This window comes from Brassica rapa, chromosome A08 (genome assembly GCF_000309985.2).
Source record: "Brassica rapa cultivar Chiifu-401-42 chromosome A08, CAAS_Brap_v3.01, whole genome shotgun sequence".
NCBI classification, from domain to species: domain Eukaryota; kingdom Viridiplantae; phylum Streptophyta; class Magnoliopsida; order Brassicales; family Brassicaceae; genus Brassica; species Brassica rapa.
The window spans coordinates 8,051,792-8,069,403 of NC_024802.2; the positions used below are offsets into that span (position 1 = coordinate 8,051,792).

The 17,612-nt window shown below is 39.3% G+C and overlaps 2 protein-coding genes and 1 non-coding gene across 10 annotated transcripts; 2 read left to right on the top strand and 1 right to left on the bottom strand.

Annotated features, from left to right (window-relative positions):
• The first annotated feature begins 646 nt into the window (after positions 1–646).
• On the top strand, positions 647–7,844 carry LOC103833690 (putative acyl-activating enzyme 19). Of its 8 annotated transcripts, none has more exons than XM_033276363.1 (17): positions 647–1,774; positions 1,936–1,994; positions 2,259–2,354; positions 2,914–3,117; positions 3,415–4,140; positions 4,266–4,891; positions 5,013–5,088; positions 5,162–5,248; positions 5,402–5,445; positions 5,774–5,882; positions 6,015–6,074; positions 6,387–6,471; positions 6,564–6,628; positions 6,801–6,860; positions 6,967–7,011; positions 7,285–7,394; positions 7,468–7,844. In XM_033276363.1, the coding sequence occupies exons 1-17, from the start codon at positions 1,084–1,086 to the stop codon at positions 7,679–7,681; spliced, it is 3,357 nt and encodes a 1,118-aa protein (XP_033132254.1). In that variant the 5' UTR covers positions 647–1,083; the 3' UTR covers positions 7,682–7,844. The 8 variants fall into 8 exon arrangements, 5 of the variants coding, with proteins under 5 accessions (XP_033132254.1, XP_018509514.1, XP_018509515.1 ...); XM_018654000.2 differs by having other exon boundaries at positions 1,600–1,774; positions 2,158–2,354; XR_004449842.1 differs by lacking the exon at positions 1,936–1,994 and having other exon boundaries at positions 649–1,774; positions 2,158–2,354; positions 6,806–6,860; positions 7,468–7,598.
• A 311-nt stretch (positions 7,845–8,155) lies between these two features.
• On the top strand, positions 8,156–10,569 carry LOC103833691 (glucose-6-phosphate 1-dehydrogenase 1, chloroplastic). Its single transcript, XM_009109763.3, has 6 exons — positions 8,156–8,443; positions 8,542–8,782; positions 8,871–8,985; positions 9,070–9,425; positions 9,517–10,068; positions 10,151–10,569. The coding sequence occupies exons 1-6, from the start codon at positions 8,242–8,244 to the stop codon at positions 10,395–10,397; spliced, it is 1,713 nt and encodes a 570-aa protein (XP_009108011.1). The 5' UTR covers positions 8,156–8,241; the 3' UTR covers positions 10,398–10,569.
• Positions 10,570–12,981: 2,412 nt separating this feature from the next.
• On the bottom strand, positions 12,982–13,088 carry LOC117127622. Its single transcript, XR_004450642.1, has one exon. It is a non-coding gene; the product is annotated as a small nucleolar RNA R71 (small nucleolar RNA).
• Between the last annotated feature and the right edge of the window lie 4,524 nt (positions 13,089–17,612).

Below are 17,612 nucleotides of genomic sequence, written 5' to 3' on the forward strand. Positions count from 1 at the left end.
TGTACATGTCTTTGCCCCAACAAAATGAAATCATCAATTTTGTTAAAATACATTCCATGTATGTTTTCCAAAAATTATGTGGACAAAGAAGTTAACAAACCTTAAAAGTATAAGGTAGATCAGGCAAATCTTATGAGATGGTGCAAAAACTTCAAAAAAAAAAATTATCACAAATAAAAAGAAACTTATCTAAATACTTACCAATTTGGCCAGATAATTGTTTTTTTCCATATAGAATATCCAATGGAATATATCAATTTTAGAACCTGAATAGTTGTACTAGATATATCAGTATCACTAACTTGGTAAATAAGACATAGTTGAACCAATTATACCAGTATCACATGTATTGTTTGATACAAAGGCAAAAGTTGTACCAGTTGTACCATACACAAAAATGATTTATTCTACAATATCATCTTTCATACTTTAACAACATTATATTAAACCTTAGAATCTGACTCATAATGTTAACATATATTATGTGACTAAACTGAAACATAAAACATTAGAAAAATAAAGAGAGACATAGAAGAGTGAGAGAAAAATAAAGGGTGAGAGTATACACTTACCAAGCGATTTCAGAACCAAGGACGACGCACAAGTGCTGTTTTACGGTGTCATAAGCTGTAGAAAGACCTTAAGAAACATATGTAAATGTTTGTGGATGAAAAGTTGAAGAAGAGAGCTTTGGTTGGTGAATGTAATGAATTTTTGTGGTGGTTGAAGGTGAAATGAAAAAGAAAAAGAAGAAGAATAGTTAAATTTATGGTGGGACCCAGGCGAGAGAAGGAGAGATTTAATGAAAGATCGGACGACACAGAGAAAAGATCCGACGGCTAAGATGAATTTCATTAATGGTATTATTGTAATTATCTCATTTCTTTTCTTCCGAAGATCTAACGGCTCATATTATAAAACAGATGATCTGATCTAATGGTTCATTTTAAGCCATCATTAAAGGCAAAATGGTAATTTTTCTCTACTTGGTCCATGTAAATTTTTTTAGACTTGTTTTTGGCCATTTGCTCCATTTCAGATTTTAGTCCGAGTTTCTCTGAGAAATCCCAAAACAGCTTTCCGATGAGCAATTGCTGCTGCATTTCTCACAAATTCGCCGATGCAGCCTCCTCTAACCCTCACAAAGTCGCCGTCACTCATTCCTCGGCGAGATTCATGTCGGAACCTCCTTCGCCTGTTCACGACGGTGACACACTTTTCACCTTCGCCGACCTATCTTCATCCGTCGATTCTCTCAGCCTTCGTCTCCGTCGCATTCTCGATGCTCCAGTCCACAACGATCCTCACCTCATCACACCACCACAATCATCTCCAGGTACAGATAAGCTCGCTGAGTCAGGTGTATACATCCCAAAGGTGTTGGCCTTATACATGCCGCCTTCAGCTGAATACATAATCTCTGTGCTTTCTGTTTTGAGGATTGGAGAAGCCTTTTTGCCTTTAGATCCTTCTTGGCCGAGAGATAGGGTCTCGTCCATTCTTTCCTCTTCGAATGTTGCTCTTGTTATCGCCTGCGGCTCTTCTTTCGATCAGTTCGGGTGTGAGCCGCTTTGCAGATCGCACTGGCTTGCTCAAAGCAGCGCCCACCACCCTGTGTTGTTCTTTTCCATGAGTGAGAGGTTGAGTGCTGAAGCTGCTCCCCGCTCAACCCTTGCTTGGCCTTGCAAGAAAGAGAGGCAAAGGAAGTTTTGTTATCTCATCTACACTTCTGGATCTACTGGAATGCCTAAAGGAATATGTGGCACTGAGCAAGGTTAGGTTTGTTTGAGGCTGTTTCCATATATTTCGGTGATTATTCTGTTATTCATTGGCTTCGAATGGTGACCATCGTCCGCCCCGCAGTTAACAGTTACAAAAATCTCTACATATAATATATATCTATACATTTTTATAACTGTTAAAACTGCACCGCAGTTGAACCGCTTGTCCCATACCGCTCAAACCGCAGTCACCATTTGGAGCCATTGTACATGGTATACTTATAAGGCTTAACTCTAGTAAATAACTAATAGTAGTAGTTTTTTACTTTTCTTTTTGTAGATAATTTGGATAAATTCATCTATAGTTTTCGTTTCTGATCTTCTTTGTTTACGTGAAAAGTGAATATCTGAAACTTCTGTCCTTTGATCTCCGAAGGACTTTTAAACCGTTTCATGTGGATGCAAGAGCACTATCCTGTTGTTGGAGAGCAGCAATTCGCTTTCAAGACTTCAGTTGGTTTTATTGATCATTTGCAGGAGTTTCTTGGCGCTACTCTCAATTCCACCCCATTAGTCATTCCTCCTTTTACTCTCCTTAAACAGAATATTACATCCATCATTGATTTTCTGGAGGTAATAGTTATGCTTCCTTTTGTTTGGATATGAATATACAACCACCTTTTCTAGGTGTCATGCTGTTGAGATCCCTGTTTTTTTCTAATCAATGTATTTTTTTTATAGATAATCTTGAGTCGTTTCTCGTTTTTCTGTTTAATATTCCATTTACAAATCGAAAAATTGGTTTAAGCATCTTCACTAGGTTGCATATTGGGGATCAAATACGTAACTCAAAGCAATAAACACTGCAGAAAGTCCCACAGTATCTTAATCTTAATCGTTGTGATGATAAATCCATTGGATGCTATGTTGCATCATGATAGCTTTCTAGTTTCTTATATTTAACTCCAGTATAGTCATGATTTATCCTTAAGAACAGCATATAGCGTTACTATATTTATTAGTTGGAGCAAACTAAATCGTTATCATGATAAAGAACAGTTATAGCTTCCCTTGTTTGTTGTTTAAGTTAAGGTTTCTTTCATTAGATTTAAACTGCTTTATCTTTCATTATATTACTTTTTCTTTCCATTCGAGTAATGGTCGTAAAATATTTTTTTATCCATTTTGATAGGCGTATTCTATCAGTAGGCTCGTAGCTGTCCCATCGATGGTCAGAGCTATTCTATCTACTTTACAACATCGTGGACATAATAAGCTCCAAAGTTGCCTGAAGCTGGTAGTTTTAAGTGGCGAAACCTTTCCTCTGAGCCTGTGGGATTCACTTCACACGCTACTTCCGGAAACATGTTTTCTGAACCTATATGGGAGTACAGAGGTGAGAAAATATGCTTATTATGATTTAATCTCAAGGTTCTTCTTAAGCTTTTGTATACTTTAAAAAAAAATTTTAGCAGTGCCGGATAGTTGTTTTACCAGACTTGTGTTAATGGTTTCAAAGGTGTTAGAAAGATGTTATATAATTTGAAGACTTCGTTGTTCTGCTTGTTTGATATTTAGGCTGAGGGTAACTGGTTGTAGCTAGCTGGTTAGAGTTCTGATATTATCCTTTCCACATTCTCTTGCAGCACTTCACAGAAATTGATTGTGTATCGATTAGCCTTTCATTGTGTAGGTATCAGGGGACTGCACTTATTTTGACTGCAGTGGCTTGCCAAAACTCTTAGAGACCGAGAAGATCGGTAGTGTTCCTATTGGCAAGCCGATTTCCAATTGCAAAATTTTACTTCTTGGTGATGAAGATAAACCGTGTGAGGGAGAAATATGTGTTGGTGGTCTCTGTCTTTCTCAAGGATACCTGCATTCCTCGATAGAGTCCCAAAGCTACGTGATGCTGCATAATACCTCACTCTGCAATCATTTAACCAGTGATTGTGGAAGTCAGCTTTATTATAGAACTGGTGATTACGGCCGAAAGCTTTCTAGTGGTGATTTGGTTTTTATTGGAAGAAGGGATCGAACTGTTAAAGTCAATGGACAACGCCTGTCCCTTGAAGAGATTGAAACAACTCTAGAACTAAATCCATATGTTACTGAAGCTGTTGTTATACTTAACAGAGATCAGACAGAGCTTGCTTCACTTGATGCCTTTTTAGTACTGAACAAGGAAACCAAGCCTGATGAAGATGTCATATATTCTATCAGAAATGGGATGAGAGAAAAACTTCCCTCGGTGATGATTCCTAACCATTTTGTTTTGGTGGAGTCACTGCCAAGTACTTCAAGTGGGAAAGTTGATTATGAAGCACTAGCAAGGTTGAAATGTCCTAGAAGTAGAAGTCATGGTGAAGATATGATGCATATCAATGAAACTGATAGTCTACTGGATACTATTAAAAAGGTGTGAAAGCTTTCATCCTGTTTGTACATAAACTTTGAATTTCAATATTTGTTTGAGCGTTTATGGCATTATCCTTGATTGACTATACAAACGAAAATATATAATTTCTTGATCTTCTGGTACAGGCCGTTTGTGATGCTTTAATGGTCAAAGATGTTTCAGATGATGATGATTTCTTTGCCATTGGTGGAGACTCTTTAGCCGCAGCGCATCTTTCTCATAGTCTTGGTATTGATATGAGATTGATCTACCAATTTCGAAGTCCGTCCAAGCTTGTGATCTGTATGTCCGAGAAGAAAGGCAAGTTAAGAGAAGATATGCAACACAACACCATTCAGAAGCCAGACCACAAGACAGAGATTGAGGATAATAATGAGTTGGTTAGTAGACCTTCAAGAATGCAGTGTGAGAACAGCGTCTCTGCAAAGCGATTGAAAATTGATTCAGATCAGTTCTCTTCCAAAAGCATGAAAGATAAAATATCATGGGATTCAGGATATTCTGAAATGCAGTATGCATTCAGTCGGTGCAACAATGTACATTATCTAAACTCGTGTGGTAACGAAGGGGGAAACCGAGAAAACTGGTCGGTGGAGTTGCCAAGGAACCAAATGGTCTCTATTCAAGAGCTATGGAAAGTTCATATGGAGTCTTGTGTAGATGCCTCGCCCCTGGTTGTGTTGAAGCATTCCAAAACTTATCTATTTATTGGGTCTCATTCACGTAAATTTTTCTGCATCGATGCAAATAGGTATGCATCTTTAATTTTCGATATCAACGCATTACTGGATATAGTTAGAAAATGAGATGATTTGGGTTTAAATTCTTAGGCTGGACTTCTAACAAATGATACACTTTACTGTGCTAACTAGTGGTTCGATCTGTTGGGAGACCATTTTAGAAGGAAGGATCGAAGGTTCAGCCATGGTAGTTGGTGACTTTTCTCAGGTTAGTCTTTTGTATTGCTCGCTGTATCCTATATAATTCAGTTGAACAGTTTTGGGGACATCTCCAATGCTAGGTCGTTATTGGATGCTACAAAGAAAAATTATATTTCTTAGATTTCTCAACTGGAAGCTTATGTTGGACATTCCAAGCAGGTGGTGAGGTATAATCCAAGCTACAAGTATATTTCTTAGATTTATACTTTGTTTATATACTTGTAACTTTAATTTCTGTGTCATATACTTTCTCATTTCTAGAAGTTGTTCTTAGATGGTTTAGCTGACTTAACACACTATGCTTTCCTTTTTCGATGAAGATAAAGTGCCAACCTGTGGTGCACACATCTTCACAACTGATATGGTACTACGATTGATGACCCTTTCTGTTACTGTTTTATCTCACTATGTGTTTACTTAAAAAAGCTTTATTTCATTATGTAGACCTTACATTCATACTTTCATGGTTACCAATGGTTTATTATGCTCTTCTTGTTTCATATATTATCCTGTTAGCTACTTGAAAATTGTAATGGAAACTAATACGAGTTTGGAAATAATTATCAGGAGCAGCGACTGAAGTAAAAAATGTGTTTGCTTAAAAGTTTTATTTCGTTCTGTAGACTGTATTTTGCCAAAGTTCTTCTAAAAGTTATCAACCACCAATCTTAATTTTTGCTCGATTCATGCAGGTGCGGATCACATGACCACACTCTCTATGCCCTTGACTATAGGAGCCAACGCTGTGTTTATAAGCTGCAGTGTGGTGGGAGCATATTTGCGTCACCTATAATTGATGAGGTGAAGTCTTAAACTACTCGTTCCACATGGTTATGCAATAGTTGCCTGTCCAAAGCTAAAAGCACATCATCTTTAATGATTACGAGTTCTATTGATCTCACCTAATTCATCTTTAGTGGTTGCTTCACCCAGGGTCATAGTTCACTTTATGTGGCTTCTACAAGTGGCCGCGTGACAGCTGTATCAATAAAGGTATGTGCCTTGGGATCCATAACCTTAGCTAAAGCCGTATGTGTTGTTACTTGAAAAGGGACAGTATTTGATGACGAATTTCATTTGCCTTATTTTTATTGTATGTATGATATGAATAGGGCAGGTCAGATCTACAAAATATTCCTTGGAGTAATTGTTCACTACCAAATAATCTGGTCTGCCTTACTCAATAGAAATGTTTAGCTTATCTGTTCTGCATTACATTTTACTTGGATCTAGAAAAGAGTCTGTTGTTTATCGATCAAACTTGGAGATGGAATTTTTTTATTCAGATAATGTTAGCAAATGCAGGATTTCCCATTTCACACCTTGTGGGTACTTGAACTAGATGCACCGATTTTTGGTTCCCTGTCCATTATCCCATCAAGCCGAAGCGGTATGTATGCTTTTCTTTTGCTTTTTCTATTTAAATCCTCATTATATATCCTTGATTTCAGCATCACTGTTATTCTCTATTTTCTGTCGCAGTTATTTGCTGCTTGGTTGACGGCCAAGTTGTCGCAATAAGTCCGTCTGGAACTATTATTTGGAAGGTGTGTGTATAACTTGATCTTAGTGCCTTTCAGTGATATCATATAGCGTTTCTTTGGTTCTTATGCTATCTAGGAGATACTGAATGATGGTCGTATAGGCATCTTTTGTTCCTGGCAATTTCTTTTGGTCTTCTCGCAGTTGTCCAACTACTCAGTTATTACTTTGATGCAGTATAGGACTGGCGGGCCCATATTTGCTGGGCCTTGCATGTCATATGTGCTTCCTTCTCAGGTATTTTTTTTTTGTGGTAAATTCTGTGTGTTAATTCATGTAATCACTTGCTTCTTAAGGACAGCTACAATCTATCCTTGTTGACTACACGTCTATTTTTCTGCAGGTGCTCGTGTGCTGTAGAAATGGAAGTGTTTATTCACTAGAACCGGTACTTGCCTATTTTCTTTGGACGTTAATATACTTCACTTGTTGCTGTCTACTGTTTTTTTTTATTTTGTGAGAGAGATGTGCTTTTTTTAAGTAGTGCGATAGACTTTAGTTCCAAGCAAGTACAACTATATCATGATGTCTCGCTATATTCCACAAGGACATTGATAGGGGACGTTCATGACTCATGAGTATTAGTTGTTATGGTACTCGTCAGGTCTCAATTCTTCAGTATCACGAGTCATGACTGTTTTGTGTAAATTTGCTACTGCAGGAGTCCGGGTGTCATCTGTGGGAATACAATATCGGTGACCCGATCACGGCATCTGCATACATCGATGAAAATCTGCATTTTGAATCGCATCAGCTCCTTGGATCAGACAGGTATATGAATCTAAGCACATATGAATGTATTTAATCATCATGGAGATATGATGATGGTACATATGTTTTCTAGGTTGGTGTCTGTATGCTCTAGCTCGGGAAGAGTTCATGTCCTTCGCGTGAGAGCTAGTCTCAGCAGAGATTCACATGAACCAAAAGTAGGAGAAATAGCAAAGTTGGAGTTGCAGGCAGACATTTTCTCTTCACCAGTGATGATTGGTGGCCGGATTTTTGTTGGCTGTCGTGACGACTATGTGCATTGCCTCACTCTTGAGAGCTGCATGTAGAAGAGGTTATACTCATTTTGAAATGTTATATAAGTATATATAATCATGGAAGTTTTGAGTTTGATTCCGGAAAAGTCTTTATTAAATTTTGCTTAATATTTTAGAAATTCTGAATGTTAAATAAATTGTTTACTTAATTTTGAATGATCCTGTTGTACGGTGTCAACTTTAAAAAGATGTCATAAAACGAAGACTCATTCTTTGACGCTCAACTTAGTACACACAAGACTGGATAGAGTATAAAAAAAATCAACCACTGAAGGACGAAATTTAAAGTTTGAGGGACAATTTCACTTGATCGGAAGGGCTTTTACTTTACTGAAAATTCACCACGTTGTTTGCATCTCGCAATTAGCCAATTACAGAATTACTAACAAATAAAACTTATCTTCTCTTGTACAATCAATAAATGTGGATAATGCGAGAGATAAAAAGGAAACGACAACAGTGTTTTGTGGATAATGTGAGAGAGATATCATATGACAGCCTCACAAATGATAAGCAGAGGCAATCAAAATCACATATGAATTTTTTGAAGAAAATTAATCTAATATCTCTCCATGGCGACGCATACTATGATCGTTCGTTCCTCATCCTCTGCTCTCGCTGCTTCGTCTCCATTAAAAGAGACTCTACCACTCTTCACAACTAGATCTCTCACATTCCCGAGAAAATCCTCCTTCTCTCGTCTTCGGTTGAGATTCTTTGCCGAGAAACTTTCTCAGCTCGACTCCTCTAATGGCTGTGCCTCTTTACAAGACTGTAAGACGTTCCTCCCTTCATCTTCCTTTCTTGAACCACTATGTGTTTGAACAGTTTGGTTAGTCGGATACTTTTTTTCTTTTTTTTTTGTTCGGCAGCTGGAGAACATCTTACAGAGGAGCATGACACAAAAGAAGAGTCATCCACTCTTAGTATTACAGTGGTTGGAGCCTCTGGAGATTTGGCCAAGAAGAAAATATTCCCTGCATTGTTTGCTCTCTTTTACGAGGGTTGTCTTCCTCAGGACTTCTCTGTTTTTGGTTATGCTCGGACCAAACTAACCCATGAGGAGCTTCGTGTCATGATCAGTAGAACTTTAACTTGCCGGATAGACCAAAGGTGTTATGGAATATTCAAATTAATAAAATATAATATATATGCATGCTTTTTTAAGTTATCTGAAAAGGAGGGTTTGGATCTCAAACAGGGAGAACTGTGTGGACAAAATGGATCAGTTCTTAAAGAGATGCTTTTACCATTCGGGTCAGTATAACTCTGAAGATGATTTTGCAGAACTAAACACCAAGCTCAATGAGAAAGAGGTTTATGTTCGAGGCATTACATTCTTTTTCAATTTTATCCTTGTTTTTTTTATTTCATATTTTTTATTATATATATATATATAGGAAGGAAAGCTATCAAACAGGCTGTACTATTTGTCAATTCCACCAAACATATTCGTGGATGTGGTAAGGTGTGCAAGCCTTAGAGCCTCCTCAGTGAATGGCTGGACGAGAGTCATTGTCGAAAAGCCATTCGGCCGTGACTCTGAATCATCTGGAGAGTTAACCAGATGTCTTAAACAGTATCTCACAGAGGAGCAAATCTTCAGGATCGACCACTATTTGGGAAAAGAACTCGTTGAGAACCTTTCAGTGCTTCGATTCTCAAATCTTGTTTTCGAGCCTCTTTGGTCTAGAAATTACATACGCAACGTTCAACTCATTTTCTCTGAAGACTTTGGTACAGAAGGACGCGGAGGGTAAGCTAAGCTTTTCATCCTCTCATTAAATATTCTCTCAACTTCCATACTATTATCTTAAATAAATGTTTTAAAAAAAATTCGATTGCAGTTACTTTGATCAATATGGAATCATACGAGACATCATGCAAAACCATCTCTTGCAAATCCTTGCGCTTTTCGCAATGGAGACACCTGTGAGCTTAGACGCTGAGGACATAAGGAGCGAAAAGGTCAAAGTTCTGAGGTCAATGAAACCGTTGCTGCTTCAAGATATGATTGTGGGTCAATACAAAGGTCATAGCAAGGGTGGAAAGGCTTATCCTGGTTATACTGACGACCCAACAGTTCCCACAAACAGTCTCACTCCTACATTTGCTGCGGCGGCTATGTTCATCAACAACGCGAGATGGGACGGTGTCCCTTTCCTTATGAAAGCTGGAAAAGCTCTGCATACCAGAGGTGCAGAGATCAGAGTTCAGTTCAGACATGTCCCGGGGAACTTGTACAAGAAGAATTTCGCCACTGATTTAGACAAGGCAACTAATGAGCTAGTGATCAGAGTTCAGCCTGATGAAGGTATATACCTGAGGATCAACAACAAAGTCCCTGGTCTCGGAATGAGACTCGACCGAAGCGACCTTAACCTTCTCTATCGGTCCAGGTAGTATTAACAGTAGGGCATACTTTCTGATTCTAAGATTTTTCATTTTGACTCTTTTTTTTTTTTGTGTGTATGTGGATAGGTATCCAAGAGAGATCCCAGATGCATATGAAAGGCTGCTTCTTGATGCTATTGAAGGAGAAAGGAGGTTGTTTATAAGAAGTGATGAGTTAGATGCAGCATGGGATCTATTCACACCGGCTTTGAAGGAGCTCGAGCACAAGAAAATAGTTCCTGAGCTATATCCATATGGGAGCAGAGGTCCTGTTGGCGCTCATTACCTTGCATCTAAGTACAATGTGAGATGGGGAGATCTTGAAGATGCTTAAGCTTTTGACAGAATCATGTATATCAAATTGATTTGGTGTTAATTTGAAACGAGCTAACTCTTCCATGTGTTGTGAGCTTTTACAACTTTTATCAAATTCATCATTACATAGGTTTTTTTTTTGGCCAAAAACTATGTGTGATTTCAACTAGTACATACATTTTGTTCAAGGACCGATGACCAAATGTTAGAATTTTATAGTTAACTAGGACTCTAGATGCAAAAATTCTCCAACATCAATACATCTACAATTGAATGTGCTTAACTGAGAGTAATGTTTGGAGGGATGACCTCCCGGGAAATTCTTTTTTTGTACCCCTTTTAAAGGATGTTCCTAAAAAGGAAGATGCATAAATTCTCCAGTATCCATAAATACTGCTATTTATTTGATGTGCAATCATAGGAAGTCCTTCGAATCTGGTAACATGCACTAATTCCTTCTTGTTCTTTTTCTTAGTTTTTAGGATTAGCCTGTGGAGCATCTCACTCTCATTGTTGTTAGGCTTAGTGATATCTTGCATATTTACATTGTTTTATCCATTCATTCATAAACATTTTCATCATATAGATTAGGATTTAGACATGTTTAGGTTGCATTTTGCATACATATGTCTCTATCAGGTATTTGAGTACCACATGGAGTTTCTGGAGACATTTGGGTGCATTTGGAGCTCAAAGGAGGTGATTAGAGTGGTCTTTGGACGAGCACTGCCTGGAGCGACTTCTCGGAGCGACTACATGAGGTCGCTGTGCACCACATCCCGGAGCGACTCATCCAGAGCGACTGCACGAAGTCGCTCGCGTTTTCACATCCGGAGACACACATATTTGACCCTGGAGCGACCTTCCAGAGCGACGTGCTGAAGTCGCTCCCGATGTTCAGAGCGACCTGCTGGAGTGACACACCAAGGTCGCTCGCGTTTGTGCCGTCGGAGACACTAAAAGTGGCTCTGGAGCGACTTGCTGGAGCGACACCTGCAAGTCGCTCCGCGTTATTTTGCTGCCGAAAATTACAATTTTTCGGGGACCTTTTTGCAATTTGAAGGCACGTTTTGCACTTCTAAAAAACCTATGTTTTAATACTTTGTAAGCCACCAGTGGCAGATTATCTTTTGATCTATTGAGAAATACACAAGAACTCTCTTGAGAAGTTCATCTCTTGGATTTTGATTTGTTATGTTCTTGTGTTCTTCTTGATTTCTTATCTATTTCTCTACATGGTTAATCTGAAATCCAATATGGGTTTAAGAGGAATCATGGAGATTAGTGCGTAATCACCTTTTGAATTCATGGGTTAGGGAGATTAAGGGTGATTAGGTTAGAGCTAGGATGTTTTAGTGTAGATCATTCATATTTCCTTGCTAGTAGAGTAATCATAATGCATCTTCTGAGTTGGCCACTCAGTTGTTGATCCTTAGGCATTTCTCACCCGAAAGGTGTTCGATGAAATGCCGAGACAACTTTCCTAGGCTTTTAGTATACTTTGCCAAAGACATTTGTTGTTAAAGGTGCTAAGATAGCTAATAGAATTGTTAGTAATGATTGCTTTCATATTATTCAACCAAAGACATTTGATGTTTGAGATGTGTTAGCAAATGAGCATTCATCTAGACATAGAGCTTGCTTAGAATTGTGTCTAGGCTTAAGGTTGATAGTTTGATTGATCATTTGCCATCCTTAGTTCGATACTTGATCACCCAAGGTCTAATCCCTATGCCCATGAGTTCTCTTTTCCCTTAGTCAAGAAAGTATCATTTAGTTATTCCTTTTAATTAGTCATAGTTTTAAAACCCATCTAAATCATTGGTTGCACTTAGATTAAGTGAGTACTTGCATTCTCAGTGCTTTGATATCCCTCAGAACTGGTTCGACAATCTTTTATACTACAACATTTGTCTTAGGAGCCTTGAAAACTCCTAACATCAAATTGGCGCCGTTGCCAAATTCTGAGTAGATTTGAACATTGAGATTTAGTCACTTGCTTGAGACTAAGTCATTTTTATTTTCTTTTGTTACTGATTCTCTTTCTTCACCTCCCTTTAATCTACAGGTGTATGAACTTGAGGAGCAGGGGTCCATCAAACCTAGTTCCAATAGCTGCAGACATCAGAGCTTTAGAGAGAGAGTGTGCTAGAAATAGAAGAGAAGAAGAGCAACAGGCTCACTTGCAGAGATTGAGTACTGATATGGGAGACATACCTCAAAACCAACAGCGAGCAGCTCGACCCATTGGCACTTACGACCGCCCCAACATTCATGGTCATAGATTGGGAATCCGAGCACCCGCTGTGGCAGCCAACAACTTTGAGATCAAATCAGGACTCCTCAACGTGATCGAGAACAACAAGTATCATGGCTTGGCTCTAGAGGATCCATTTGATCACTTGGACAGGTTCGACAGCTACTGTGGGTTGTCAAAAACCAATGGTGTGTCCGAAGATGCCTTAAAGCTCAAGCTATTCCCTTTCTCTTTGGGGGATAAGGCACGTCAGTGGGAGAAGTCTCTACCCAGTGACTCCATCACTACTTGGGATGACTGCAAGAAAGCATTCTTGGAGAAGTTCTTCTCTACTTCAAGAACTGCTAAGCTGAGAAACGAGATTTCCAGCTTTCAACAGAAGAACTTGGAAGGCTTCAGTGAAGCCTGGGAGAGATTCAAGGGCTACCAAGCTCAATGCCCACACCATGGCTTTTCTAAGGAGAGCTTACTGAGCACATTCTACCGTGGTGCTCTTCCTAAGTACAGAGCCAGACTGGATACAGCTAGCAATGGGTTCTTCTTGGGGAGAACTGAGGAGGATGCAGAAGAGCTGGTTGACAACATGGTAAAGAGTGATGCAGTCTACAGTGGAGACCACGACAGAGGCAGTAGAACAGATGATAAGCAGACGAGGAAAGAGATCAAAGCTTTGGAAGACAAGATCGACCTACTCATTGCTGAAAAAGCAACCCAAGAGCAGCTGAAGTTTGTTGGTAACTCCAAGCAGGAAGATCCACTTGCTGTCAATGAGGTTGAGGGTTTGGAAGGTCAAGAGGAGTTGTGTTTCATCAACAACAATGGTAGCTGGTACAAAAAGGAGCCCAACTTTCAGTACAACAACTACCAACAGAAATCCTATCCAAACAACCAACAGAGTGGCTATCCGCCAAGAAACAACCAGCAAGGCAGCTATCAGCCTCAGCAAAACCCCTCGTCTGGTTCCTCTGCTCCTCAAGAAAGCAGCACTGATACCTTACTGAAGCAAATCTTGGAGTCTCAGACTAGAAGTGAGAAGCAAGTTGGTTATGAGTTGAAGAACCTTCATTCCAAGATTGATGGGAGCTACAATGAGCTCAACAACAAATTCTCACACCTTGCTTCTACAGTCAGGAATTTAGAGAATCAATTTGCTTCCATAAACACTCACCAGAATCGCCAGCAAGGATCTCTACCTGGAAAGTCTGACCAAAATCCCAAGGAGGCCAAAGCTATCACCCTTAGGAGTGGTAAGCAGTTACCTCCTAGAACCCTCACCAAGGATGCTGAGAAACTAGGTGAGGGGGTTGCCATCAACATAGATGATGAAGTGGTGATTGTTGATGAGAAGATCAATGACGAGATCTTGGAGAAGATAGTGGAAGCCAAAGGTAAAGGAAAGGTTGGAGAGAAGAAGAAGACAAAAGGATGGTGAAGTTGTTACTCCAGCAAGTGAAAGTTCTTTTGTTCCTCCTCCCTATGAACCCAAACTTCCATTCCCTGGTAGATTCAAGAAGCAGCTGCTAGAGAAGTACAAAGCTCTGTTTGAGAAGCAAATGAGTGAAGCTCAGGTTGCAATGCCCATCATCGATGCTTTCATGTTGATTCCTCAATACAACAATTTCCTGAAAGATGTTGTAGCTGCAAAGAAGAAGGAGATGGAAGGCATGATGATTCTTACCCATGAGTGCAATGCCATCATCCAGAGGCTTGATGTTCCAGAGAAATTAGAGGATCCAGGAAGCTTCACACTACCTTGTGCTCTTAGACCTATGGTATTTGAGAAAAGTCTCTGCGATTTGGGAGCTAGTGTCAGCTTGATGCCTTTGTCTGTTGCAAAGAAGCTCGGATTCACTCAGTACAAGAAGTGTAGACTCTCTCTGGTGTTAGCTGATCGTTCAGTGAAGTATCCTGTGGGCATCTTATAGGACCTCCCTGTGAAGATTGGAAGGTATGAGATACCTACAGATTTTGTGGTGCTTGAGATGGGTGAGGAGGCTCAAGATCCATTGATTCTAGGAAGACCATTCTTAGCTACAGCAGGAGCTATTGTTAATGTGAAGGAAGGCACGATTGATCTCCATTTGGGTAAAGAGAATGAGGAAACCAACTGTGTTCGGGCAAGCCTTCTACATTGAAGAGATGGACACTCCTGCTGATGAGCACCTTGAAGAGTTACCACCTGAGGACGACGAGGAGGGATCATCTCCCTCTACTCATTCCCCATAGAAGGTAACCCACCACACTCCCCTGTATATACCATTTTATTTTTGCATATTAGTCTTCTTTTCGGTATCTCTCTCTCTACTTGATAACACAGAGACTGTGTAACTCAAGTTTGGGGGAGGTACCAAGTATTTGATCATGTTTGCTTTGATGTTGTTTCATTGAGTCATGCATTGCATACCTATTTGCATATAAAAAAAAAAATCAATCATTTAGTTTGCATCATTTGCATTTCTAGGAGAGTCTAGAGCATATAGGTTGCATTCACTTGCATTGGGAGCAATGATTTTAAATGCCTTGTAAAGAACACTACGTTGCACCTGAGTAGCTTTTGCACCTCTCAAAAAGACTTGTATGTTTCGAGCCTTGAAAACTCTTCCTGAAACTTGTTGATTGCTGAAACTCAGTCTTTGAAGCCAACTACAACCTTATTTGAACTGAACGAACTTAATGCTTCTTGCTCATGGTCCCTTGTGTACTGAGTCATGGCTATACACACTTGAGTTGTCACATCTTTTATACCAATCTTTTTTGACAAACTCTAGTGGTAGACCACTCCCAAAACCTTTTCCTCCTTTTAAGCTTTCATTGTTTGATGAGTGAGGCCTTTTTCGGAAAGTCTTACATGTGCATAATGTTGAGAGTATCGGGAACGACAATGCTTGATCTTCATTCTTGCTAGATTGGGCACTCTATTGTCTAGCTATAGGTGGGGGTGAGTGTTGTGATTATGATTTGGGAGAAATGAAAAAGGAAAAGAATAGACTCTTTGTGCTTAAGTGAATTGTTTTATTGGGACCAGTATAGAAGCCTCTAGCTCAAGTTTTGAAAAGTCTTGGCCCCCAGCCTAAAAAAAAAAAAAAAAAAAAAAAACGAAAAAAAAAAAAAGAGAAAAAAAAAAAAAAAAAAAAAGAAAAAGGGGCTAGCAAAGTTGTTAGGAGCTAAGAAATGTTTTGAGGTTGTGAAAAATCCCTTGTAGATTTCAAAGAGAAGGAGTTAAAGTTATTAGGATCTTTTGGTGAGAGATGTGAGTTGGGTTTGACATTTGGGAATGATTGTGTAATTGTATGTTTGGGAAAATGGTAGAACAATGGAGATTGAGCATTGTATGCATGAGTTGATCCCTTTCTTAGATATATTATGTGCAATGTCAAGGCTACTTGTTTCGAGAGTAAACCACCTTAAAGATCATATGTTTTGAACCTCTTGAATCACTTGAATAAAAGCCTTCCCTTACCCAACCAAATGACTTGGACCAACTGACCATTTGCAAGAATTCACCTGATGTTTTGTGCTTAATGAATGTGAGAGTTGGTTGATTTGAATGTGTGGATGCTTAATGATGAGTGTAAGAACAAAAAGAGTTAAGATAGGCCTAGAGAAGCTAGAGTGTAATAAGAGAGTGTGCTAGTTGTGTTTCTTTTGGCTATGTGCTCCCACCTTCAACCTCTCTCCCTATGAGTTCTAGAAAGTTCACTTGTGGACAAGTAAAAGAACAAGTTTGGGGGAGTTGATATCTTGCATATTTACATTGTTTTATCCATTCATTCATAAACATTTTCATCATATAGATTAGGATTTAGACATGTTTAGGTTGCATTTTGCATACATATGTCTCTATCAGGTATTTGAGTACCACATGGAGTTTCTGGAGACATTTGGGTGCATTTGGAGCTCAAAGGAGGTGATTAGAGTGGTCTTTGGACGAGCACTGCCTGGAGCGACTTCTCGGAGCGACTACATGAGGTCGCTGTGCACCACATCCCGGAGCGACTCATCCAGAGCGACTGCACGAAGTCGCTCGCGTTTTCACATCCGGAGACACACATATTTGACCCTGGAGCGACCTTCCAGAGCGACGTGCTGAAGTCGCTCCCGATGTTCAGAGCGACCTGCTGGAGTGACACACCAAGGTCGCTCGCGTTTGTGCCGTTGAAGACACTAAAAGTGGCTCTGGAGCGACTTGCTGGAGCGACACCTGCAAGTCGCTCCGCGTTATTTTGCTGCCGAAAATTACAATTTTTCGGGGACCTTTTTGCAATTTGAAGGCACGTTTTGCACTTCTAAAAAACCTATGTTTTAATACTTTGTAAGCCACCAGTGGCAGATTATCTTTTGATCTATTGAGAAATACACAAGAACTCTCTTGAGAAGTTCATCTCTTGGATTTTGATTTGTTATGTTCTTGTGTTCTTGTTGATTTCTTATCTATTTCTCTACATGGTTAATCTGAAATCCAATATGGGTTTAAGAGGAATCATGGAGATTAGTGAGTAATCACCTTTTGAATTCATGGGTTAGGGAGATTAAGGGTGATTAGGTTAGAGCTAGGATGTTTTAGTGTAGATCATTCATATTTCCTTGCTAGTAGAGTAATCATAATGCATCTTCTGAGTTGGCCACTCAGTTGTTGATCCTTAGGCATTTCTCACCCGAAAGGTGTTCGATGAAATGCCCGAGACAACTCTCCTAGGCTTTTAGTATACTTTGCCAAAGACATTTGTTGTTAAAGGTGCTAAGATAGCTAATAGACTTGTTAGTAATGATTGCTTTCATATTATTCAACCAAAGACATTTGATGTTTGAGATGTGTTAGCAAATGAGCATTCATCTAGACATAGAGCTTGCTTAGAATTGTGTCTAGGCTTAAGGTTGATAGTTTGATTGATCATTTGCCATCCTTAGTTCGATACTTGATCACCCAAGGTCTAATCCCTATGCCCATGAGTTCTCTTTTCCCTTAGTCAAGAAAGT